Here is a 27849-nt window from a genome sequence, read left to right on the forward strand (position 1 = left end):
ATTTAAAAATGTATCTATTTTAATACTAAAAACAAAAAAAAAGACAAAAATAGGAGTGCGGAGATTTATGATGTTGCATTTGCACTTTTTGAAAGCTGATGCAATATTTGCAAGTAAACATGTTGTTTTAAACATAAACATGCTTATTATTGAATTTCCTAAGTACACCTGATATTACATATTTTTATACTAATTATTAAAACGGTAGGTAACAAGAGAGATTATTACATCAATATTGAATGGAATAAGTGCTAGTTATATAAACTGCCAGTGAAATAGCCATTGGCAGTATCCACGTAGCTATATTGTTACATAAAGATTTAAAGCTGTTCACTGAATACTATTAAGTATAATAGTGAAATAGATTTATACAATTGTTTTAGAATGGAAATGCCTCAGTGCTAATAACATTAATAAAATTAACAGTCCTTTACTCAACTAAACTATAAGTAATTTGGAATGAGTAACAAAAAGTAACGCTTGTTACGTCATTTAGTACTTTGATCAGTTAAGGTCACTATAAAACGAAGAATAAATATTATGATTGTAGAGTCTGGGCCGCCATTTTGGTTCGTTCTCGTGACTCGTGCGTGACACGTCATAGCTGGCCGTCCCGCTCTCGCACGCTCCCCGCATATAGCACCATTGTAACCCGACACGTTTCTTACACACAAGCGATTTCACAACACGTTCCACACTTTCACAGATTTAATGTTTTGTTATTATTTAAATTACGAATCGACTGATATTTCGTGACACGATTGTTTCTTTTCTTGTAGTCTCCGAACGGCTTCAGCTACGAGAGCGCGCTGTTCCAGAAGTCTCTCGACGAGGTTTACAGGTTCTTGCTTTCTAATATAGTAAGGTGCTGCTCTAGCCCGAGCTTGCAGGTGGAGCTTTTGTTTCAGGCCAAGAGTGAGTTCCTCGATCGCCGGTAATCTGCTCGAGGCCAGAGGACGCGCCTCTTCTTCCGTTGTTGGACGACTATACCTTGAAGGTTCTTTCAGCATAGTGAATGACAACACAGGCCGAGCTAGCGTACAAGCTGATAATGGAGCAGCGCAGAGACCTTACCGGCGCGCAACAACGTTTGCGAATGAATGAGCGAGAGCGAGTGAGCTGCCTCCGGTGCCCGCGGGGGCGGCGAGGCAGGAGGGGAGTGACGTAGACAGTTATGCGCAGTCGTGCCGGGATGTATACAAACAATACGATGGACGTAAATAAACACAAGACCGCCTCGACGCGCCTGTACGTGAACGTTATCTATGTGTTAGTGTGTCTGGTCGACTGGCCCGGCTGGCTGGTAGCTTCCTAAAATCTTTACCGCATCGTCTAGATTTACACAGGCGAGGCGACAGGTGATCTACTTTCCAAGCAGAACGTTTCAGCTTGAGTTATGCCCTAAATTCGAGACCAGTTTAATACACTCCACAAGCATGACCATATTTCATTTCATGGTCATTTATCTTTAGTTGAATCATCTCATTCATGATGACTAAAATGAAGTAAAATGAATCTGGTTAGAGCCACATTATACAGGCATAGATTTCACAGAAATATTTGCAATAGCATGCATGTATAATGTGTTGTACATACTACACAGGTACTGTCTATTTACCTACGAGGTAAAGATAGACATTGGAATGGTTTGTAATTCCGCATTCGTCATTTGTTTTGTTTATGATGATTAATATCTAGATATCAAAATTATCAGAAACACACCAATAAAACAAGAGAATAATAGGAATACCTATTAAATCACATATAATGAGTAATGACCTACAACTCCTACAATCATTAAAGCGTACGTTAAGTTTAAAAGTTCCACTACCTGTTTTAAATGAGTCGATGTGTAGGTGATATTCGCGTGTAGTGGTTGAATTCTGCCTGTTCCGTTGAACTAAAAACGGACGTTGCCCTCGCCTCCAAGTTTTTTTGGACTATGATCACACCCAGCTCATGGAGCGTCTGTCTCGTCAAATTGACGGCAATATTATTTATCGTTTTTGTAGCTTTTCTACACAGAAAAGAAGATTCAGCTTTTAGACACACATTTACCATTACTGAAGATGCATATGTATTTGGGTTACAGGTAAGAACATACCAATTGGCTACTTTCCTACTAGTCAAATCAGCTTCTTTTTTAGAACTGTCAAAACGATTTGCTAAATATGGAATTTATATGAAAACTTGTGCAGTGACGTCACATTCAACTCACCTACTTTTTATACTTCCATCCGATTTATTAAATAGAAATTGTGTTTAATAATAACTGCTATCTATGTTTTTCTAATAATGATTTATTTCGTGCACGGTGTGAAATAATTTATATTAAGTAGAAGAAAGTACCCAATTTACCTAGAATGGCCTAATAGACGTAAATGACTTTTCTTTATAACATTATCTTGCCTTCAAATGTTATCTCGATTGACTGCGTAATTTAGTTTGTTTAAATATCAAGTCTATATCTATATTATCTATACTTAATTAACACGACCCAGATAATACCAGATTTGCAACATTGTCATCACGGATTGTAGGTATTGCATTGCATCATCCAAAAATTTAGAGAAAGTGTAGGTACATTTTGTGCTTGGGTAGAATGATTAAGTGGTGAACAGTCATTGTGTAGGATTACAATTTGGTATGTTTATCCTCGTTCATATTCAATAGCGTCCCTCAAATTCGGTGTACTCGACTGCGATCGCCAACCCGCCTGCCAAGCGTGGCGATTATGGCATTCACCCCCCATCATGCAGGTCTAAGGGGGAGGCCTATGTTCAGCAGTGGACGTCTTATGGCTGAGATGATGATGATGATGATGATATTCAATAGATTGACCAGCTTTACTCATAAATGCCAACCACCCAGGTTTTGTCCGTCTAATTTAAACGTAAATACCTAATATACCTAATTGTTTTACATTGTTTGTAATTTGTAACGTTTGGAAGATCCAAGCAGTTCCAATATAAATCAGAACTTAAGTACCTATATCAACCACAAAAGAGTTCGAATATTTTAGTCTAACGGTTTAATAGCAAACAATTACAGTTACATTATTCTATAGATACCTACCTACTTCAACAATCCGACTTGAGTTGTGGTTATGCCCGTAATTTGTCAAAAACAATAAAAACCTAGTGACAAAAAAGGGACCTGTTAGTGTCGAGCACTTTTTATGGCGTGGTGTTTTTTTTATTTTAATGTTAAAAAATACTGACACGTGTCAATTTTAAGAGCTAAGACGATGGAAGGTAAAAACTTAAAAAGTTACATCACGGGCCATACTCATTGTTACAAAATAAAATTTGTTATGACCTATAAATAAAATAAAATAGCTTTATTTCGGAATATTAAAAAAAATCCATACAATATTGTTAGTATCATATCATCACTACAGCTACATGTTAGTAAGTACATTAAAATTAACATTATTCATTAACATTATACATATAGGTAATACCTAACCTATGCTCGATTTCATGAGTTAATAGGTACGAACCTTAACTTACCTATAACAACACAGCGAATAATGTGGTTAAGATTTAAAAAACCTACCTGTATTGTGAATATGCCCATTTCTGGCCTATAGTGTGTGATAAAGTTTTTTTTGTAAACCACATAAAAGTAGGTAGGGTAAACCCTCCAGTGAATGAACACCCCCCAGTGAATGAACAAAATCACGTTTTTTGTCTAACATAAGAAATATAGCAATTTCTTCCACTTGTCTTATTTTTTTTCTTATTAACAACTCTATTTCCTATGCAATGACAACCCGTAATAAATTTATTTTCGACCAGTTAGGATGTGACTGGCGTTTGAAGTTTAAGTATTTCTGGATTTGAAGTTTTATATGGAAATATTAGATCCCAGATAAGAACAGTGTACGTTTGGAGCAACATATGAAGTGCTTATTTAATCTTTACCAGTACAAAGTTTAGTTATTTGGTTAGATTAAGAGTTGAACCTTCTATTTATGTACACTTTGTCGGCGTATTATGCGATTAAGTCATTATTTTTTATAGTTCCATTACTGGCTCATCAAATGTTCTGAAACCAGTAAATGAACAGTGTGTTCATTTACTGGTGTCGCGTAGATTTCATTTTTTTCCCAAATGTATATGTAAACGCAATCGTATTGAGCTTGTTTTTTGTGATTCTGCATAGAAAACGATTCTGATTCATTTAGCCAGTATTGGAACAAACCAAATTTCTATAGTCCATTTACTAGATTTGTCATGCCTATGTATGAACAATACAAAATTTGGCTTGTTCATTTATTGGATTTCTACTAATTCTATGTATGAACAGTGTAACCACGAACAATGCAGTGACAAATTTATTATTTTAAGCATTATTTGGTGAGCATGACCCCTTTTCATCAAAATATGCACGTTGGTTCTTGTTTTAATGGTTGATTTTATTTTTTCCTGTTAATATGTAACGGGTTTCTATGTTATTGGTGAATAACCATCATTTTATTACATTCTAATCGATTCGAAGTCAATATAGAGGGATAAAAAGATATAAACGCTATCGCTATACCTATTAAAATAGAGCCGGAAACGGTGTTTGTGATAAAAATGATTTTATTATGCTAATTAAAAAGAGTTAAATAATGTTCATTCACTGGGTTTTTCGGTGTTCATTCACTAGTTTTTATGTTCATTCATTAGGTTTTTGGGTAGTTTTTGGTAAATTCTGGTATAACTCAAAAACTATGAAAGTAATTAAAAATCGCAGAAATTATTTTCTTATTTATTAAATGAGGATTGATTAAATTGCAGTTAATTATTCCAATTATTAATGAATGCTGAGCAATGATTTTTCAAACTTGGATAATTGCTTAAGTGTTCATTCACTGGTGGTCTTACCCTACCTTGTTAAGATACGTCAGACGGTGAAGTCATCGACTTCTAAATAGTGCGACCGTTGCTAGTACATTTTCATCACTTTTTTGTCTCTATATCAACAGTACAAAGCAATACGTAGGTATAGGTACAACTTGTTTATTTTCTGATGAATAAAAACCCACGTATTAACTAGGTGGTGATTATTTGTTTTCTCGTGTTCCACGTCATTGTACTGGCTACTCGCACGCGCGTGGTAGATATCTAGTCAAACTATCTTTTGTTTTATCTAAACGCTTATAAACACGTTCATTTGACACAAACGAATAAATACTTAAATTGTTTATGATTTGCGTTACCTACAGCGGCTTGTTTGTTTTGAAATAATATGATTATCTACCTCTATAATACGTTTTCCTTCTGCGTACTGTAAACAACCTGTTGTTTAAGGTTAGGTATAGGCACATTCTGTATTATAATTAAATCAAGGGCAGCAATTTGAACGTGTAAGTTTTGTAATCAATAATCATTTAAAGTAAATAAAAACTGTAGTTCGCTTTCTTAGCATTAGAAAAAGACTAAGCGATCATGACATGTTTTTAAATTGAAAAACACTTTTTTTAAATCAGTAACTATTAGGTTATGGATGCAAAAGAATGTAAATAATCGTATATGATTCTTAATTGTTACATATTTGTCGTGACTTACATTTCTAAAGTGTTTTTGAATATAAAGACACGTCAAGATTGTTTACCTTTTTCCTAATGCTAATAAAAACGAACTACCAATTGGGTTTATCCTAGCACAATAATATAATTAATATGAAATCTCTGTCAGCATTCATATCATATATAAGTACATGACAGTCACTGTGACACGGTGACACGATACAAAATGGAATAGGTACATAGGTAAATCAAATTCTTTACCGTACTTATAATATACAAACTACTTACAAAATAGAACAATTCAAGCAAGAAACATAAATAAATACATATTAGATTTTATATGTATCCTTCATTAAAATGATGTGTAAATAATGTTTACATAATCTATAAAATGTAAACGTTACACGTACCACGTGTTAATTTTGCGGCGTGGCGTGTCGGGTTTTTTCCGGATTTACCCCGTCACAGTCACCTATCTGCTGGTGTTGACACTTTAATGAACCATTGACCCTGGATCGCTACCGACATGTGTTTTTGTATTTATAATACGCATTGTTTCAAAACCACGTTGCAACCAACCCTAAGTCAATATGAGTAGGTATTATTCTTGTAAAAATTAAAACCACGCTGCTGACAAAAACGATATGCTAAGATTTTATCATTATTCGGCAATTGGTATGATATCTAGATAAGCTTTGTGAAAAGATTGGTTATCATAACATAAACATTATTATGTATCTTACCCGGACTTTATATAACAAAATGCTAAGTACAAATAATAATAATTATGTAAAAAAAAATGTATATAGTAACAGCACCAGTCATGAGACATTTAAGAGCGAATTTGGAGTACTTGTGATATTTCCCTAATACATGTAAATGGTCTACCGCTTAGCGTATTAAAAGATGAAAGTCCTATCCGTCTTTCATATTTCAGGCGTGTTGTATCAAAGATACTGCAATGAGTTTCCACATACTTAACAAATTAAAACTATGCTTTTTTTCTCCAGTCATGGACACCAAAGCTCCAGTAATGGGCCCCCCAGTAATGGACACTGCTCTATCAGTATAAAATATTGAAATAGGTCATCAGATCTGGTCCATGTTATCATAATATTGCATTATCATCCGATTTACATATTTAATTACGAATACAAAATTTCAACTCAATCGGAAATCGGAAAGTGGCTCAAACTCGGCTACCAAGATTTGACCCACACTAACTAACAGGGCAAGTTAAATGAAAGTTTGGAAAAACGATATTAATTTATTCGAAGTCCGAGCATACCTCCTGGTTGAGATATTTCGTAACTATATTTTACTTCTGTATTGTTTAAACATGAAATGATGGCATGGCAAGCATCATTATGTAAATTGTCCCATTATAGGAGGTATGCAGTTTTACAGCTCCTATAATGGGATTGGGCCAAATACCACTATTTTTTTACATCTGTGGAGTCACAACATAGTATGTTGTATACCTTATCTCATGGTAAATGCAATTAACAAAACACATTCCAGTTTTCATCAAGTATTAATTAATTAAAATTTAATAAATTAACTCACCTCTCTTAGCGAAGTTGTTAAGAATTCGTAGTGGTATTTTTTTTCAGTGACACGACTACTTTTGGGTTGACGCCAATATCTTAAAAAACAACCAAATTTAATAAAAAATTCAAACTGAAAGAGCTCTAGGACTCTTATTTATGATAATATACAGGCAGTGTTTATAAACTACTTTTAGACACTTATTTTAGAGGATTTGTGGTTTTTTGTCCCATTACTGGTTCCACGCCCATTATAGGGTACACTACTATACTTAATGAAATCGGTTACATTTTTTTACAATACTAAAGCAAACTTTACCCTTCTATTGCCATCTAGTGTTGAATAGACAAAGCGGCTGTTTAAAAGCTTAGCAGTGTGTTGATAATGCCATCTGTGGTGGAGTAGCTAGCAACTTTTGTGAATTTACATAATCGTTACTAGGTGGCGCTTTTTTGCAAAAGCAATTATTTCAAGTATTTTTAGGCTTCCGTACCCAAAGGGTAAAACGGGACGGGACCCTATTACTAGACTTCGCTGTCCGTCCGTCTGTCACCAGGCTGTATCTCACGAACCGTGATAGCTAGACAGTTGAAATTTTCACAGCTGATGTATTTCTGTTGCCGCTATAACAACAAATACTAAAAACAGAATAAAATAAAGATTTAAGTGGGGCTCCCATACAGCAAACGTGATTATTGACGAAAGTTAAGCAACGTCGGGCGTGGTCAGTACTTGGATGGGTGACCGTTTTGTTTTTGCATTTTTTCCGTTTTTTTTGCTTTATGGTACGGAACCCTTCGTGCGCGAGTCCGAATCGCACTTGCCCGGTTTTTTTATACTTGGCTACATTACACCCTGGACGTCCCAGTGTTCGACATGCGAATGCCTAGTAGCTGAAACTCAGCTGTTACTTCTATTGCTAATGAAATGACGTAAGATAATATTAACTGGGACAGTGACAAGCAGCACTGCTGCAGTGCACGGAGGTGTAGACACTGGGTACCTACGATAACACTCGTATGAGTTTATGATTTATGATGCACGAAACGATAATAAAAACATTAGAACAACGTCGGAAGACTCGGAAGTGCTTAGGAGTCGGACCAAGAAAAGTCTGCAGCGGATTTGATAGCCCACGCAGTGCAAGTACTATTTCAAAGGTCAAACTTCTATGAAATTTTGACGTATAAATAACACTTGCACTGCGTGGGCTATCAAATCTGCTGCAGAATTTGCTTGGTTCGACTCTACCTATATTATCTTAGGTATTTATTGCAAATCTTAATCAAATTGAAATCTATAGGTACCTAAACGATTAATATTCGCTAGGCGCGCGACTATTGCTGCGGTGCTACCATCATTTTGTGTATTTTTCTGCGTTATTTCGCTTATGCTCTAGCTAGTCTAGTTTCCTAGGATAGCGGTGCCGTCATATAGCGGCCGTCTCCATACAAATACTAGGACATCCATATTTAGCAGTATGTATTATTATATATTATTATTTAGTATGGAGTCGGCCGCTATACATATGACGGCACCGCTATCCTAGAAAAACCCCGAAAACCGATCTTTAGGATGATATTCCACCTGTCCAATTTCTTTGTCCAATGTCAGTGCGTCTCACTCTCTCATAAAATGTGAGACGCAATACACACTTCTTCTTCTGACGACCGGTCTGGCCTAGTGGGTAGTGACCCTGCCTGCGAAGCCGATGGTCCTGGGTTCGAATCCCAGTAAGGGCATTTATTTGTATGATGATACAGATATTTGTTCCTGAGTCATGAGGTGTTTTCTATGTATTTAAGTATTTGTATATTATATATATCGTTGTCTGAGTACTCACAACACAAGCCTTCTTGAGCTTACTGTGGGACTTAGTCAATCTGTGTAAGAATGTCCTATAATATTTATTTATTTATTTATTTATTATTATTTACACATTGGACAAAAATATTGGACAGGTGGGATACCACCACTGTCAAGAGTGTACGACTAAGGGCTACTTGCACCAATCTCTAACCCGGGGGTTAATCGGTTAAACCTGGAGTTACCATGGTTACCAGTACAATTTGACACTGGATTACCGGTTTAATCGGTTAATCCCGGGTTAGTGGGATGGTACAAGTGGCTCTAAGAAGAAGGAATACCACACTTATGAAGTAAAATTAGTTCAAACGGCACGGCATTAATGTGTAACACTTTCATAAGATTACGTGTGTCCACATTGGTGTCCACCAACTTCGCATATAAGATAAATAAAATTATGTCAATTTATAATACTTAGACATATTAAATTAAATTTATAAAGATACTGTTTGTGAGGGCCCCATTGCATAACTCCGACGCAACCGGGGTAGTAGCTGGTTTATTCAATGTCCTAATGAGTTCTTTTATAGAATTATTTACTTCTTAATTTAGGTGAATAGAGTTGTCACGCTCTTTTTCCTTTTCGGGTACTATTCCTACAATATAGAAATAGGGGCGCTTAAGCACATTGAGCTACATATCGTGACCGTAACGTCTCTACGTAAACTGGTGTTGCGCAAGCCAAACAAAATGTCGAAAGAAAGTGAACGCAAACGGCGTCAGTACGCCTGGCATGGCAGTCTGGTCGCACGCCATCGCTCCGACACTCGTTCCATGACAGCCAAAAGCGCGCGACTTTTAAAATTCGAACGCCGAATTTGAAAAAGTGTTTTGTTTTTAAGTGACACAGACTAAAAATAAACAGATTGTAAATATGGATTTACAAAGTGAGGCGAGTCAGGAGACGAGAATTTTAATTCCAAGACATGTGAGTGCCGAAAAAGCACTTGCAGCATCGAACAATGCAGTGAATACGTCGTTTTTGTGCCATAGCTACAGTCTTCAACCTGATTTCAGAACGTATGTGGAAGGTAATGCAATGAAGGAAGCGATTATCGATGCTTTATTAAGTCCTCTGCCTGCGGTTGATTCCGGGATGGGTTCAAGGGCGGTCGTAGAGTTGCCTAATAAGGGTTATTCAAGTGACTTTCTCGACTCTATATACTTTTGTAAATTGTAAATATCATGATCACAGGTATTAAGAAACGGCAAGTTGGTTGGCAATCGCATACCTACATAATTTTTTAAGTAGGTACCTAATTATAATTATATAAGTAGGTACTTATAGTTAACCTAGTTACCAAGGTAGAGTATGATGACTCTAATGATTGAGTTATATTGTAATAAATAAAATAACTATCCTATTTGTATTTACTCTGAAATTCTTATTACTACGGAGGTTTTTGTAAAGTTGCTTAACGATACATTAATTAACGGTATATTTCTAGAACTCCAAAATAAAACTAGTTCTTAGTGAAGCAAATAAATAAATTCACGTTATAAACAAAATACTTAACCTAAATCTTAAAATGAAAAGGAAAAACTAATTTTAAATGATCGTACAATTTCATTTTTGTTACAAGCCTTTGTCGCTGACTGTACTTTTCTTACCACAGACAACTAATACTCATCGAGACAATTCTAAAAACTGCAAATACGTACTATTAGGTTCCTTTGTTTCATCACAGAGTTCCTATGGCACCCTCCTGTCTCCATCATCAGATCAGCTCGATGGTACCATAACATTGCATTGTCAACATAATTATATGCATATTTAGAGCTAAATCGGTAATTGGGTCAAATTCAGCTTCCAAGATTTGACCAACACTAACAAACTTACATACTAGGGCAAGTTAAATAAAAGCTAAACCTAAATTGTGTTGATCTAAATCATATTGTTTACAAACAAACAACATGGCGGCATTGACACGAAATTTTATTTGAAAGCTCAATGTTTGAAAGTCGGTAGTTAGTAGGTCAACTTCAAATGTTTGTTTGTTATTGCCATTTTTATTTTGTTTCTTATTAAGTAATTAAGAGAAAGGGGGAACCGTTATCCCTATTTTCCTCTCCGAAGGGCTGTTTGACTATTTCGATGTAAAAATGAGCGATAAACCAATTCCAGGATATTTTAAAATGCCCGTAACTCTTGTAGTTAGTGATACGAATAAATCAAACGAAGAGGCATAGCTGTGGTTGATACACAACATATTGTTTCAAAATATTTTCAATAGTGGTAATAACCAGGAGCAAAATGAGGACTCTTTATGTTTGTATGAAAAGGCAATTTCGCGCGGATCTTCCACTTCCACTCTTCTTAATAAATGTACAAATACGTAAGTAGTTTTTGTTTCCCTGTGTTCGTTATGGTCTTATGGTACTATACAATTTTTGGTGGCTAGAGCTAGACCCAAATTTCTAATGTAAAATGTATGGGATCCAATACGTTTCACGACTCTTCTTTTTCCGAACAGAGTCTAGTATTTAGATTATGTGACGTACGTGTATACTTTCATTTCTCAAGGTATAAAAAATTGGCACCGGACATATTGGCAGTGACATAATCACATCTTAAAATAATGCTTCCGTTGTTACATGAATGCACTTGTTCTATTTATTTCATGCAGATGTAATCAGTACCATCGTCCACACTGCTAATGTCAGTAAATCTTATTCCGAAGGCATTAGAGCGGTTTCACATTGTCCGGTCGAATACCAGATATTGAACTAGAAATTAGTATTACAAAAAGTATTTTTCATTTAAGAAATCTGCAGGGCAAAAAGCTTTACGAGTAATTTCTCCGAAAATCCTTTCGCGGGTGTTTCATCCCCCATTCCAAAACCTAATCTAAATAGGTCGTTAACTAACCACCATATCACAGTATAATAAAGAGTACTAGCGTAACGATATGCTGTAGCTACAGCTTAAAGGATGATTCACGTTAGACCCGGCTGTGTCTTGGCCGGGGCGCATACGTTTTCTATGGAAAGCATCATGTGATCGCCTGTCATGTCATAGAAAAGTATTAGCGCCGGAAGCTTGGCAAACTTTAATTTAGGTTCCAGTGGTAAGTAGAAGAGGGCTGAAAATGCCCAGTATAACTAACTAAAAGGTTCCAGTTAGTTGCGCTTCCATAAAACCCTGACAAAGGACCAAAATCCTGACGCATGGCAACCCTGACTGTAAAACATATTACTTTTGTGAGAGGATTATTAATTCCTTTATTTAAGTAATTCTTGACCTATTTTCTAACAGTTAAACATGCTTAAATTACCCCCCCATAGCTGTCCCTGACCGGATTTATGATATAATAAAACTCATAATTATGACTTTACAAGAAGGCGTATAGCGCAGAATAGGTATGTCGCATGTCACTGGGTCACAAGGTTACGTTCAAAAATGTGAATATATCTTGAAAGCGAAAGTTAACAACAAACGAGTTTAAAGCAGTTTTGAACAGTAAATTTTAACATAGTATAATACATGTATATTGCTTATGTTATGTAGAGGTGACATCAGGATTTTTATTGATTCGGAAGGCCTATTACTCCATAAATGAGTTATTAACGAGAGCAATGAGACCTGATTTTTTTTTTTATAAATTAAAAAAAATATATGAACATTTCCATCTTTTATGCAAATATATGGACATGTAGTTAAATTGTCATTTTTAGTTAATTCTATATTATCCTTAGTTCATTAAGTGAATTGTATTATAAATGACAATGTATGACTATTACTGAATACTTAGATGGTATGATATGATATGAAGTCATCTATTGGGAATTAGCATGTTAAGTATTTAATTAACAAGGTACCGTTAAGGTCAACCACCTTTTAATATTTTAGAGGCTCTCTGGACCAGTTAATATTTAAGGTTAAGTTAACATTGGAATAAATATCGAATTACATTGACGGTCGAATACTCAGTTTAACAACATCGTCATTAATTGGTTGAAATTTGGATTTTGGTAGAAACCGTCTAAGCTAAATCTGCACTGACTGACAGAACAAAGTATTATAAACGTCGTATTTTTATAATTTGATATTAATGATGACTATTTTACACTTTTTCATTTAAATGCCATAAGTTTGGTCTGTCTCTACGTCATAAGAGAATTACAGGGCTACCACGGTTTAGCATTTGATATTTACGTTAGCGACTGCGTGAACTCGATACATCAGTGCAAGCGAGATGAACTACAATCGAGTTTACGGAGTCGCTAACGTAAACGTCAAGTCTCAACTATAGTGGTACGGTTACTAAAGGGGGCCACTGATTAACCTGGATTGGCCTGTCAGTTAGAACGAAATTTTGTCAGTTCCGAACTTCCGAACATTACTGACAGGCCGATACCGTCCGGCGCGGCGGACTGTTAATCAGTGGGCTCCTTTAAGCCAGAGAACACCAAGACATCCAAAGGGTTAAAATTGCATTACATTTTATCGCTTAGTTTCGTAAAGTCTGTTTTTTCTTTGGGCCATCGCCCGCACTGTTAACTGACAGTTCGTAAACCTTATTACAAAAGGCATAAGGTCCAGATCCAGTTTTGCTGTTTCTATTTGGCTACTTTCTGCCCCAATTAAACTAGTTAGGTTTCATGCTGTCGTGCCCTTCTGGAGCGTAACATTGGCGTGTCGATAATTGTTTGGCGTAATAGCAGTGAATGATAAAAGATATTAGAAAACTACTTCAAAACAGTTTAAAAAGCTATTAAAGTCATTTGACATCAATTACCTAAGTCGTAATACTCCTAATCCTAAATGGATGACACTGCCAATGTGCTCCAATTTAGTTAATTAGAGATAACAACTATTGGAATTTAAAGGGGCCCACTGATCAACAGTCCGCCGGACGGTATCGGCCTGTAAGTTAGATCAAAATTTTGACAGTTCCGAACAACGGACAGGCGGATACCGTGCGGCGGACTGTTAATCAGTGGGCCCCGTTAACGTTGTCAAACTCTTGGACTTTTAAATTATGACTATAGGCCATGGCAATTAAATGAAGCTTATCATTTTGAATGCCACGCCACGGCTCGGCTATTTTATTTACAAAGTATTAAGTAAACCATTTTGGAAAGTATGACATTTTTTAATGGGCCTTTCTGGACGTATTTGGCGGTAAAAGTGTTAAATATAGGTTGGTTAGGTCGCTACAGTCGTTTTCCAATTTTAGAATCTATCGCTTGCTCGGTTATTAATATTTGCACGATGCAACAACAACAACTCAACAACCCCTTGTAAAAAAGCGATGATGATGATGATGATGATAAGCGATAAAACAAATACTCAATAAATAATATAGACGAGCAGACTTTCAAATCTATTTGAAAATTTGGAAGTCGATTAAAAGTATAGGTACCTACTACTTTTTAAAATGCTCAGTATGAACCCTATCAAGATTAACCTTAAAACCTGCGTCTCTTGCGCAATAAGCGTTCGAGCCGAGTTTCATTAAAACTGTGACTGGCGTACCTAATTAACCTAGAACATCGGAGTGTCAAGTTCAAATTAAGAGAAACTAAAATTAAGTAAGCTCAAGTTTGGACGGTATGCTTTTGTACTTAAACCTACTCGTAGGCCCATAATACAGCGAAAATTTCCACATGGATAAAAGTTTTCCATAAATAGAAATTCCCGTAGGTATATGTCTTGAGAATTGTTGTATAATTAATGTTTAAAGTAAATACATTTCTGACAACATTTCCAATATTTTGCAACTTGCGAGTTTTGGAGGTAGGTAGGTACGACTACCAGCACCTATCGCTGATATACATCAGAACAACCTCTTATTTTAATGTATCCTCGCTGCCATATTTCTATAACGCTACGAAAAGTTCAGAATAAGAAAGGAGGAAAATGTAAAAGAAATAATGACTAATATCAGTGCTTATACTAAATACTAAAGCTTGCTTCCGTGATTAGAGAAGCAAACCTTTAAGAACCGAACTAGAGTCTGACCAAGAAAAGTCTGCAGCGGATTTGATAAGTGTTATTTGTTATTTATACGTCATAATTTCATTATAGTTTGACGTTTAAAATAACACGTGCACTGTGTGGGCGTGTGGGCTATCAAATCCGCTGCTTTTCTTGGTCTGACTTAACTCTATTTATATTTCATTTATTAAATCCCATGTGTCACAATTTGCAATGTAATCTAAACGGTAAATGTTTTCAGCACTGCAAGTATACGGCTGGGTGCTATGGTCGTCCGCTCTACTTTGTGTGTGCTGCGTGTGCGCACTGTACGCGTTCAACTTGCGCTCCGCGCTTCGTCATTGGCGAAACGCGTTCTGCCATGCCGCCGTGGTCCTAGCCGTGTATCCTGTAAGTATATATGCTTATAATATACTTAGCTTCCAGTTAAGTAGGTACCTGTAAATTTGGATGCTAGCTGTTGTCGTATGTCGTGTGTATATCTTGTCTTTATCCAAACTCACTTTACACTTTTTCCTTCATCGGATTTGATAGAGGAAGAGTAGTGATCATTCAGGAGACATATCTGTAGATGCGTACCTAATTGCGCCTGAGTAAAGATTCCTCCTGTCAATCATGTCTCTCTTTTAACCGACTTCAAAAAAGGAGGTTATCAATTCGACCGTGTTTTTAGTGTTCCGTACAAAACTTTGTTCACGGAACACTTATGGGATCACTTCGGTCTTGTTTTACGTACATTCGCCATCAGATATATCGGACCGTCCAAGGTGTTCACAAATATCTGAACACGCCTCTATTGTCAAGGCATTAGAGTGCGCGTTCAGATATTGTGAACACCTTGGCCGCTCCGATATATCTGATGGCGACTGTATCAACACGCCGCGCCGGCACGCTGTCATGCTGTGCTGTGTCGACCGTACAAATGATTTTCTCTGAAACTGTCCCAATATTAAAATAATGTTCCACCTTGGCCTGTAGTTACCGTAAGAACAAATTTCAAAGCCAAAATAGTTACATCTCATTTACACACATAAAATATATCGACCCAAAGTTAAGGCCGTGTTGCGATTAATGTATTCAATTGTGCGACCTCTAGGTTGTATTGCAAAAGTTTGCAGCGTTAGAATAAATTTCAGAATACTAGATAGCTACGTACCCATAGCGTAGGTAGCTACGTTTATTCTAAGGTGAAGATTTTGAGCCGGTCTATCAGCGAATATAAATTAACACACACAGAGGAATACAAACATTTTCCTTACAAGCCTATCAAAGACCGTTTGCGTGACACTACTTCCTAATAATTATCTAACACAGGTCACAGATCATATAATACTATGGTAGACAGACACACATAAAACCGGTCAGTAAATACCAAGCACTTTTGCAATTAATCGGAGAGACTTTCGCATGTCCTATTAACATATCCTGTTTATATTTTACGTAAGCCCGGGTGTATTGGGAGTATTTATGAGTAAATTGTATGCAGTCGAGTGCATAAATATGTATACATTTCTTCACATTAACCCACTGCAATAAGGTGAAAAAATGTATACATATTTATGCACTCGACTGTACCTATGCACTCGTATTTTTACACTTGACTAAACATTAAAATCTTTTAAAATCTTAGGTCTTTTAGTAGGTGTTGCCAATTGAATTGAAGCCAGATAATGAACCTAGTTTGCCAAGAATTCTAGTGTCGGTGAATCACGACCTTTCCTAACATTATGCAAAACTCTGTTTTTTTAACCAAATTTTATATTTTAAATAACTGACTCAACGTATGTTAACATCCTCCAACAAACACTTGCGAAACACTATTTAAAAGCAAAGATACCTGATTGAGTAAGATGTAAGATACGAGTATGTCGACTATGTCGACTCAGGGGGGCTACCGCAAAACCGAAATTCGCAAATTGCGGGTATCTTTCTCTTTTACTCCAATGAAGGCGTAATACCTAAGTGTGACAGAGAAAAATGCCCGCAATTTGCGAACTTCGATTTTCGCGGTTATTGCCCAGACACTTTCGTGCTTCGAATTTGACAGCTAAACGAGATGGCGCTTTACGGCTCCGTCATACGGCATAGAATTAGGGTCGGTTGCACCAAACCGTCTGTCACCGTTAAATAAATAAAATAAAATAAAATAAAAATCGTTTATTGCAGACCATCAAAGTCCATAGGAGTGTTAGTAACATTCATCTTAATTGCCTAAAGGTTAGTGTACACAAAGAAAATAAAAACAATGCAGAGAAAATAAAAATATATAAAACAAAAAACAAAGAATTAAAATCAAAACCACCCCGACTATTAGGAATACTTGTCCCTCCCTACCACTACCTCAACCCAATACTTTGTTAGCGGGCAGTCTAGACGTTCGGCCATACACTTCAGCATGCTGTTGCCACTGTTAAAGCGTTCGCTAAATTTGATTGTATGGGAAGTTTCATACTACACTGCTGATTGACGTTAATCAATCCGTTAAAGGAGGTTGGTGCAACTGGCCCTTAGTCATTATGCGGTGACTATGACTGTCAAAAGTTGACGTTGGATAATTCAGTGACCACACAACATTATGTGCCGCAGTACAGCGCCATCTAGAGGCACGTAATTTTTTTTGACTTTACCTCTGTACTATAGTTGGTTTTTTTTTAGCATTAGAAAGAACTTGCAAGAAGGTAAGCGATCTTGACATGTCTTTTAATTGAAAAACGCTTTTTAAAAATCAAAAACTATTACTTATGAAAGCAGAAGAATATAAATGATCGTATTAGATTCATAATTGTTACATATTTGCCGTAACTTATTTTTAAAATGTGTTTTTCAATTAAAAGACAAATCAAGATTGTTAACTTGTTTCTAATGCTAAAAAAACGAACTATAGGTACTTATAGCCAGCATCAAATAGTAACAGATGAAACAATGCGCCAAAAGTATCTGGCATCCTGGAATACTTTTCTAACTACAGATATTTTCTACAGTTAAGTAGGTACATATCTATTAGGTACAGTTTAATTATACTACGTATAGAAACATATCTAGAGGTAGAGAATAGTAAATATAAGTAGATACCTACTTTTGATGTAGTCTGATCTGCTACCTACTTTTGATGCCGACAGTACCTACTTACAACTTGCTAAAAGTAACATACACAACATACATGAATTGATCGTCGTTGTACCTTAAGTCCTTTGCAATAAAGTATACAATCAGTTAACAGTGTGAACAGTTCATTTATCGTATCCTATATGGGTCTGTGAAAGAAGTTGACTCCAACATCATTGGGGTTAGGATTGCTAAAAGCACTTGTCGCAATACGTTGCAATGCGGAGTTAATCAGCAAAGCCAAGAATGGGAAAATCTTAGGTAATCTTTGTGTATTTGCGGTTGGAAATTGCTTCGTAATATCAGAGAGCGGTGAATGAAGACTGTCAAATTACTGAGGTTATGGCTCCTCTACATGATGGTCCAGCAGCCCTGGACCAGCGAGATGGCCATGCCATGGTTGAGAGCACGCACTATGGAATAATCGCTAGCCCACCTTTGATGTGCGGACGAAAAACCGACACTGCGCCATGCCATAAGCCATCCGACACCACTACCCTCTCTCTCTACAGGCTGGCCTAGCTTAGTGAGCCAATGATCATCAGCTCACCATCTCATCATCATCATCATCACCATCATCATCGTCTCATCGTGTAGAGGAGCCATTAGAAAAACGATCAAGATGTTTCGATCAACTAGAAAACTCTAAAAGACGGAATAATTTACACCATTTTTCAAAGTTTCGACTAAAATTCTCTCAGTAGAGTAGGTAAGGCCTGTCCTATGCAACTTTATATACCTACATATGATGTCTGTATCATAGTTTTCCGTAGGAACACCTAGTTTCCGAGATATCGCAAAGTTTTACTGTGTCCGCTTGTTTCAATCTAGGACAACTGACCCTATATATTGCACCATACTATGATTACTATGGAATTATTTATGCAGGTCAATGACTGCAATGTTTTAGAAGGCTACATTGTCAAATCACCTACAAACATCGGCACTGTTAACTGACTATTACTGAACCTTACTACGACGATATTAGGTCTACTGATGGTTAGTTTAGAGTACAAAGTATTCAAACGAATCAAATGAGTTTTAGATCACTCTCGTACCCAATAGTGGACAAAGCCCACTGTGTGACGTTGCCGTTTCCAACATTCCTAAAAAAACCGGAGAAGTGTGAGTCGAACTCGCCCACCGAGGGTTCCGTACTTTTTAGTATTTGTTGTTATCCTAGCGGCAACAGAAACACATAACATAATGTGTGAAAATTTAAAATGTCTTTAGCTATCACGGTTCATGAGATACAGCCTGGTGACAGACAGACGGAAAGACGGACAGTGGAGTCTTAAAATTGAAACCAAAGCGACAAAGCCGATTGAAGGCTACTCCTATTAGTATATATATATTTACAATATTTACATTAAATAAAACCCTTTAATACTTACAGTAGTCAACCTTGACTCGAATGTGCTTGACCAAAACCTCCGTGGGATTTACAACATTCACTATTGTTTGAACACGGACGACAATAATTATTCATTATAACTGCTAATTAGCATTTTATATAGTGGTTATAATTAATTATATACATTTATAAAATATATTAGGTAGAGTCAGACCGTAAAAAGTCTGCAGCGATTTTGATAGCCCACGCAGTGCAAGTGTCATTTTAAACGTCAAACTTCTATGAAATTATGACGTATACATAACACTTACACTGCGTGGGCTATCAAATCCGCTGCAGACTCTTATTGGTTATTGGTGTGACTTTAATTAAAAATCAACTGAGTAGGTATTAATGATTGGTTGCATGCATAATTTGACATTTACGTAATAGGTATTAATCCGATCAACCCTGTCGTTTGTACTTTCGCGCCAATCCGGATAAAATGCGTAGGATAGGATTTTAAACCTTAAAATACACGGATATATTGAAATATTGATAAGATTTATTACTTCCTGTAATAAAATAAGCAGGAATTCGCGGTCCTGTAAAACATTAAGCAATGCAACGTCGCAACACTGCTAACATGTTAACCTCTTACAGGTGGTATCGCTGTCAGCATTCTTCGCGCTAGTGGTACCACGGGCGCAGCTACTGTCAGAGGCGGTGTCACAGGAGGCTGTGATGCTGGGGCTGTACCACTTCTACTGCCTTGTGGTCGCTGAATGCGGCGGCCCGGAGTTGATCGTCAGGTAACATTTTAAATATGGTCTTTATACTCCCTGTTTTTCACTTTCTGTAGGTAACCCTGGTGTAAGTTTCACCATCACTGACGATTCATCAGAGAACTTAAATATGCAGAACATACAGATAATTTAAATATGCAGAAATATTCATCATTAATCAGTATTCTTAACGTTGGTACCATCCTTAATAATAATATATAGAGTCGGACCAAACAAAAGTCTGCAGCGGATTTCATAGCCTACGCAGTCCAAGTGTCATTTTATACGACATAATTTCATAGAAGTTTGACGTTTAAAATAACACCTTTCCAAACACACTTACACCACACACACACACACACACACACTTCCCCACACAACACTTTCAACACTTTTCCTTTCCTTTTTTCCTTTCGCATTTTCTCAAAGGTTAGCTGGAAGAGATCCCTTTTAGGGATAAGTTCGCCTTTGTACATAACATTTTTATTTTTGTTTTGTTTTTGTCCATTTTATGTAAACCTGTTTATGTGCAATAAAGTGACATACATACATACATACATAACACTTGCTCTGCGTGGGCTATTAAATCCGCTGCAGACTATTCTTGGTCTGACTCTACCTGTTTTGTATACCTATTAAATTATTTACCGGGCGTCGGATATTCATAGCGGTTACCAGTCGGACATAAAGTATGATATTCCAATTATCTATGAGGAAACTAGACTGATTCCTATCCTAGATACGCATTCGTCTGTGACTTATTCTTCCTTAACTATTTCATCACCTACCCTCCAAAGTGCACCATTGCCAATCATCACTATTGCTCTCTAGTGATGCTAATCATCATTAAAATGCTGTTTGTAAGTGAAAGGGTCCCGTACTCCTAGTACTTTTGGAATTGAGGTAGAAAATGGAATAGAAGTACCTATATTATAACAATGTCAGACAAATGTACATCACCTGATGAAGTGCTTGTTCCTACATGCTAGAAATAATGGTGTGATTTGTGTTGTCAATTGTCGGCAGACGATCAGAAGGAGCCCAGCTCGAGACGCGAGTGCTGCCGTGCTGCTTCTGGCCATGTTGCGTCATCCCTCGGCCAAAATTGCAACCGTAAGTGCTATTTTAATGTTTATATGATAGACTCATATAAACAATAGCTTTCTCCTCTGTTGTAGATGGTTAAGGATAATGGAGCCTTATTTCGGATTAAGTATTCCTTTTAAACCACCATGGGATGGGTTGCTAACACTAATGCACGAACGTACACATTCGTCATCGTCCGGCTAGGTACTGACTTCAAAACATAGGAAGGTATACTTACTGATAATTACTGGGTGCCTATCGAATGCAATTACAAGTAAGTACATATTTATATCAACCTTTAAGAAGACCGTTTTGTTAAAAAGTATTTTTGACACATAAAAGGAGCTTTTTACAAGAGCATGGTTCAACCGTATAAAAACTTAGGTTTATTTAAATAATTCGTTTATTATATATTAATTCCACAAAAGAATGCCTTTCAGTACAAGAGACGGACTTAATGGCATCTTTCCTCTTGATTGTCTTGTATAGTAGAAAAGAAACAGACCTTGGAGCGTAACTTTCTATAATCATTTTCGCACATGTTACGCTATATTATGTGGACACAGCTGCTAGTAATCCTGACACGTATGTACACACCGTGCCTTCCCCATCAATCTACTTTAGCTATCCCCTGAGCAATCACTTTTACAAGCCAAGTGCCTTGGAGACAAATTGGTCATCAAACTAATTGTCACTTTTATCGTGGGTACTACTTACCTACATTGTAAACTAATGATGGAGTTTTCGTCATAAAAAAACCATGATAAGTAGATAACATGGTCATATAAGTAAACAAATAATGCTTGGGGTTGATTAGGTACTTTTTGTTATTTAAATACCTACCTATCAATAACTTGATGGTAGTTGTAACTTATAATACCTATATTGATTTAGGACATTTCAGATTTTTTGCTTTATTAATTAACAATTAAAAAAAAAGACTGAATGCCTACTAACCTTCTCTTACGTATACCATTCAACTATCGGGCTAAGCAGAGACCTGTAAAAATGCAAGTCAATATTAATAGTATACGAGCGTTATCGCTTAATTAATAACTTTAAAATATGGCCGATTCCGAAAGGAAAAATAATTGGGTCTGTAATGGGACCATTACAGAATGGTTGACGTTAACGGATGATTCCAGGAAGTATGTAAATGGATAGCACTTTACTTTCGAAGTCAATTATAACAAGCCTTCAGGGTTAAAGGTAATTAAGGGTGCGGTTTGACCTTTACCTTAACACTGTAATTTAGTGTACACTGGGGAATATGACATTAACTTCGCCGGTTAAAGGACATTGCAACAAATCGCCTTTAAAAGATAACTTGTGATTTTTGTGATAAAAGAGTAGCGAATATATGCGTAGAGAGACACCAAGAAAAGTCTGCAACGATTTTGATAGCATACGCAGTGCAAGTGTTATTTTGAACGTCAAACTTCTATGAAATTATGGTAGGTACCACATGAGACCACTTCTAAGAGGTTTCCAAAAGAAAAAAATATTTAGTGAAAATAAAAATTCTGCCAGTCCCTCAACTATCTTCATAAAAAATCAAAATTTTAACAATCTCTGTGATAATCTATGCAATGTTTATAAGAGCACTCCACAAATATCTGAACACGTCTCTATTGTAAAGACGTTAGAAAGGTATGTTTAGATATATTTGAGCACCTTGATAACTCCGATATATCTGATGGCGATTGTACAAGTAGGAAGGTGCACTTGTTAGGTAATCAGTAAAAAAACTAAAATAATAATATTAGTAATATTTACGTTTCAGGAAGCATTTCAAATGGCTACAGTACCTGCTGCTACAAGTGCCGATCATACAGGGCCTGATCTACATAACCATACTGATATTCCGATCTGAGGACCTTGTAAGTATCTTTTATACTACAAATTGACGTAATTTAGGGAAAAATATCCGATGCACAAAAATAATGTCAATGAACTTTGAACTTTTGAATCACAAAAAGCCGCCGCCAAAAAAGCCGCTCCCATAAAATCGAAGTTATGCTCTTAATTTATAACCACATGCAATTATGTAATTACGGAACATACCTATCTTCTTCTTCTTCTTTCCCTTTTCCCACTTTAGGTGGGGTACGGCTCTCCTAATTAATTTACGCCAGGCACTTCTGTCCTGGATTGTCGTTATGTCTAGCTTGGCATGCTTTATTGTTCGGGTCATGTTTGTCCACCAGGTGCCGGGCGGGCGCCCTCTACCGCGTTTTATTTCGGGCAATTCCAGCGCTTTACGAACCACATTGTCATCGTCTCTTCGCATAACGTGTGACAATGTGGTTCGTAAGGCGCTGGAATTGCCCGAAATAAAACGCGGAACATACCTATATTCTATGTCCGCGGAACATACCTAACAGAAGCCCAAAAGTCCCGACTCAAGATTTGCCAGCGAGCAATGGAGCGCAGTATACTCGGAGTCCGTAGAATCGATCGGATAAGAAACACAGAGCTGCGCTCCAAAACTGGAATCGCAGATGTGGGTGTGAAGGCCGCCAAGCTCAAGTGGGATTAGGTCGGATGCACCCGGCCAGATGGGCCAAAATAGCGATCGAATGGGCACCTCAGATCACCCGAGGCAGAGGTAGACCAAAAATGAGATGGCGAAACGACCACTCATTTTGTAGCGACTGGCGGGAGCGGGAGCATGCACAAAGCCGTGACGAGTGGCGAAAGACAGGGGAGGCCTTTGTCCAGCAGTGGGACACAATATAGGCTATAAACAAAAAATAGCAGTACCTAACCCAATATAAAGGCCACAGTACACAAGTTGTACATTACTAGTGTTGGTTACGGCAATACCAGATGGCCAGTTTTCCACTCGAGCGAACCACGCGGTTTTGTAATGTTGTGATTTGTGATTGCCTGATTGCGATGCGGTCGCTCGAGTAACGTTTTCCGGATTTGTTTCGAACAATTAATGGAAAGTGGAAATGTATTATTAAAAAAACGTAATTATAGCGTAATATAGCGCAAATTATGTAGGTAGTTGATCATAACTGTACATTTTAGTACTTTGTCTTTTTTTGACGTACCTACCTATTTAGTTGTTTCCCGATTCCCGTTTAGTTTGTTCTATTTAATAAGTTCGTATTCGTACATACCATAATACCGGGTGTGGCCTGAAACACGAGCAAATAATTAAAACATAGATTGTACTTACTCCTCAAATGTTACACTTTTGTTCAACAACTTTTAAAAATTATGAAGTATAAAGACTCCCTATTTTTCATAAAAATAAATATTATCTTCAATGGACGCCATCGCCACGCCATATCATTGTGATTGACGTTGCTTGTCACACCTTAAACATAACAAAATTCGCAATACATTGCGTCTTAGAATAAACTTTAGAGTGTATTAAAAATCAAACCACAAGTTATTTTTAAAAGTCGCTGAACAAATGTTGGTCAATATGAGGAGTACAGCCTACATTTTAATTTTTTGCTCATATTACAGGCCACACCCGGTATACTTAGCACAGTTTTATTTCAAAGATAATTGTTTGCATTTCAGAGTATCTATCTGAAGAACTACATGTATTTCCAACCCCTGGTGGCAGCGTCCATACTTTCTGGTATTTGGGGCATCATGATGTGTCTTCGAGCTGCTGAAGCTACAGGCGGCAGACCGAGGCCCCGTTTCTTGGCCCTACAGTTCGTGCTTATCATTGTGAAGGTATCTTATATGTTTGTATATCTTCGTCAACACAACTAAATGACCACGAATTAACCTTATTACTACGATATGAGGTCTATGTTCAGTTGATAGTTGATAGCGTTTGTACCGAGCCGATATTTCACTGTATCGACTTTTAAACTCGAATTTTCAGAAGACCTTAAGGTTGACTGGCCAGGCTCGGGCCGAGGCGTCCGACATGTTATTTTCTATGGCGGCTGTTGGGTGATCATGTGGTGCTTTATACTCCTTATACAGTTGATAACTCTAATTGAATTTATTTATTTAGGTTCAGTGCGGACTCGCCAAGATCATCCCAACGACAGCACACCTGCCTTGCCTACTGGCGTTGAATCCAGCTGTGGTTTCTGATTGTAAGTAGTTTTTGTGGTGGGTAGTAAAAAGTAGAGAAATAGATACCAACGCATCATGTGTTTGCTCCTAGGCGTTCCCTCATGTAGTCATATAGTCTAAGGATCGTGACCATATATTATGCAGTTAGTTTACATGCATCGGGTACAAAAAATGGACCACCTAGAAAATACTACGTAAAGAGAGGGCCTCTCTATTGTGTCGCTCCAGCGCACTGGATTTTTTTTGTCTAACGTGATTGACCCATATTTGATTCTCCAGTCCAGACAGTACATATCTTGGACCACATGATATGTCTAAAAGAGGCCTGGCAGCAGATATGAGATGTATAGGTACCTATACATCTCACGAGTGTGAGGCACGAGACCTCAGGGCCCTCCTCCTGCTAGATGGTGTGCTCAAATTACGGCACCTATGCAATTAAAACTGCACGAGGCCATGCGCATTGCGGGATATAGAACCCTATGGAGGAATCTGGCCGCGTAGCCAAGATGCCAATCGCTAACGCTCCGTAGCGATCGAAACGCAACTGTCACTGTCACACTCATGTGGAAGAGTGATAGAGATACATAATGCTTTTCGTTGTCGAAGCGATAGCGATTGTAACCTTGGCTAGGCGGCCTGGTCTTCAACAGAAGGATATGATGTCACGATCCTCAGTATTGAGGGACCGACTGAAGAAGAAGGTACCTATAGAAACTCTATATTTGAAATCCTAGGACAAGTATTTGAAAAGGTATTAAGAGTGATGCTTATATATAAATTTCTGTTAATTGTTTCTATTACAGTGATCCACAACACAATCACGATATTGGAAATGCTGCTGCTCTCCATCTGGGCTTGGAGACTGTACAAGGTGCCGCCGGGCAAGATCTTAGAGAAGGAGAATATTATTACCACCGAATAGAATTCCGCTCCTAATGTTAACACTCTTCCAGTTACATTCTAAGAAGAGGTCTACTTGACCCAGTGGCGGATTTGCCCTAAGGCTCAGTAGGGCCGGGCCTAGAGCGGCATGATATTAGGGGCGGCAGCAAGACAGCAGTCTATATGATGGGTGCTGAGAAGGGGCGGCTAGTAGTTCCTACAAGGCCTGGGGCCTAGGGCGGCCAACACTGCAAGTCCGCCACTGACTCGACCGCTTAATCCTAAGAAGTAAGCTCTTTGTGAAATGGAAAAAAAAAACTGTCATCTAGCATTCCAACTCTGAACCAAAGGCTTCGAGTAATAAATCTCCAACACACTGTCCAAAGTCGGCTGTCTTCAATTTCAGCATTGAACGAATTTGCTGGGAGCATTTTAAGGTTGAGATTAGGAGATTAGCTTTGGTCAAGAGAGCGTGCGACTTAACTGCAAGTTCAAAAATCGTACGAAGACTTCTAACTCTAATGAAGGATAACTCACCTTACGCAATAATTTGCCAGACAAGAACTACCGAAGTGTATCTATAGGTGCCAGTAGGCTACGGTTATCGTTTATCTTTAGTCGGGAAATCATATGCTTATTGCTTATTCTCAAAAATGAAAATCGATATTTCTTTATCTGCCTCTCTATCACTTGAGAAATTGTAGTAATCTGGGCGTTGACTGGTAAATGGTAATATAGTTAGACCAAGAAAAGAGTGCAGAGATATTGACAGCATATGCAGGTGTTATTTCAAACGTCAAACTTCTTTGAAATTATGACGTACTTATAAATAACACTGGCACTGCGTGTGCTGTCAAAATCTCTGCAGACTTTTCTTGGTCTAACTATATTACCATTTACCAGTCAACGCCCAGATTACTACAATTTCTCAAGTGATAGAGAGGCAGATAAAGAAATATCGATTTTCATTTTTGAGAATAAGCAATAAGCATATGATTTCCCGACTAAAGATAAACGATAACCGTAGCCTACTGGCACCTATAGATACACTTCGGTAGTTCTTGTCTGGCAAATTATTGCGTAAGGTGAGTTATCCTTCATTAGAGTTAGAAGTCTTTAGTATAATAACATGCACCTAACAATCTATTGAGTAATGTGAGCTATCATATCCTTCAAAAGTATTATTAATAAGAATATTAGTGTTAAGTTAATTCGGAAACTATAGGTCTGAGTTAGTTAAGTTTCTAGGTCAGTTCTAATGGCCCTGCAAATGCGAAACGGTAGTGGTTAATAGGTATATACATGGTTTTTGTTTATCGTAGAACGGCTGGGCAATTTTATGACTCTGATGTTGTATATTTGTATATTCTATGTACCTGATTAGAATGTGTACGAATAATGTATGTGTAATGAGTAATGAACGTACAATTTTTCCGCTTCGACGTGCGTTATGTTATTTGCAGATGACTGTACGAATAAGGAAATTTGCGATAAATAAACACTACTTCACAACAATCGTTTTTATTTTTACCAATAAATTACATTATAATTTTTACTGCAACTTTTGCAAAATGAACGGCAAGGTTGTCTTTATAAACGTTCTAAGTCAGCTGTAGTGTTAAGTAGTTACCTACTTAGTTTTCTAATCTCTAACCACTTTTTGGTCGTATCAAGATATTGACAGTGTACTTATACATATATTTTATTCCTCTACATTATTTTGATA

General features: G+C 37.2%; 1 protein-coding gene across 1 annotated transcript; it reads left to right on the forward strand.

Moving 5' to 3' along the window:
* The first annotated feature begins 9560 nt into the window (after positions 1-9560).
* On the forward strand, positions 9561-26958 carry LOC134671249 (organic solute transporter alpha-like protein 2). The gene is made up of 8 exons (XM_063529058.1): positions 9561-9963; positions 15115-15263; positions 19975-20123; positions 21123-21209; positions 22966-23062; positions 24723-24884; positions 25174-25258; positions 26045-26958. Exons 1-8 carry the CDS (start codon positions 9807-9809, stop codon positions 26161-26163), a joined length of 1005 nt encoding a protein of 334 aa, XP_063385128.1. The 5' UTR covers positions 9561-9806; the 3' UTR covers positions 26164-26958.
* Positions 26959-27849: the final 891 nt, after the last annotated feature.

The sequence above is a fragment of the Cydia fagiglandana genome, chromosome 15 (assembly GCF_963556715.1).
Source record: "Cydia fagiglandana chromosome 15, ilCydFagi1.1, whole genome shotgun sequence".
Classification (NCBI taxonomy): domain Eukaryota; kingdom Metazoa; phylum Arthropoda; class Insecta; order Lepidoptera; family Tortricidae; genus Cydia; species Cydia fagiglandana.

Coding starts and splice junctions, on each gene's coding strand:
- LOC134671249 (XM_063529058.1), top strand. CDS start 9,807: ATGGATTTACAAAGTGAGGCGAGTCAGGAGACGAGAATTTTAATTCCA. Junction 15,264..19,974: donor TGGTCCTAGCCGTGTATCCT/GTAAGTATATAT, acceptor AACCTCTTACAG/GTGGTATCGCTGTCAGCATT. Junction 20,124..21,122: donor GGCCCGGAGTTGATCGTCAG/GTAACATTTTAA, acceptor AATTGTCGGCAG/ACGATCAGAAGGAGCCCAGC.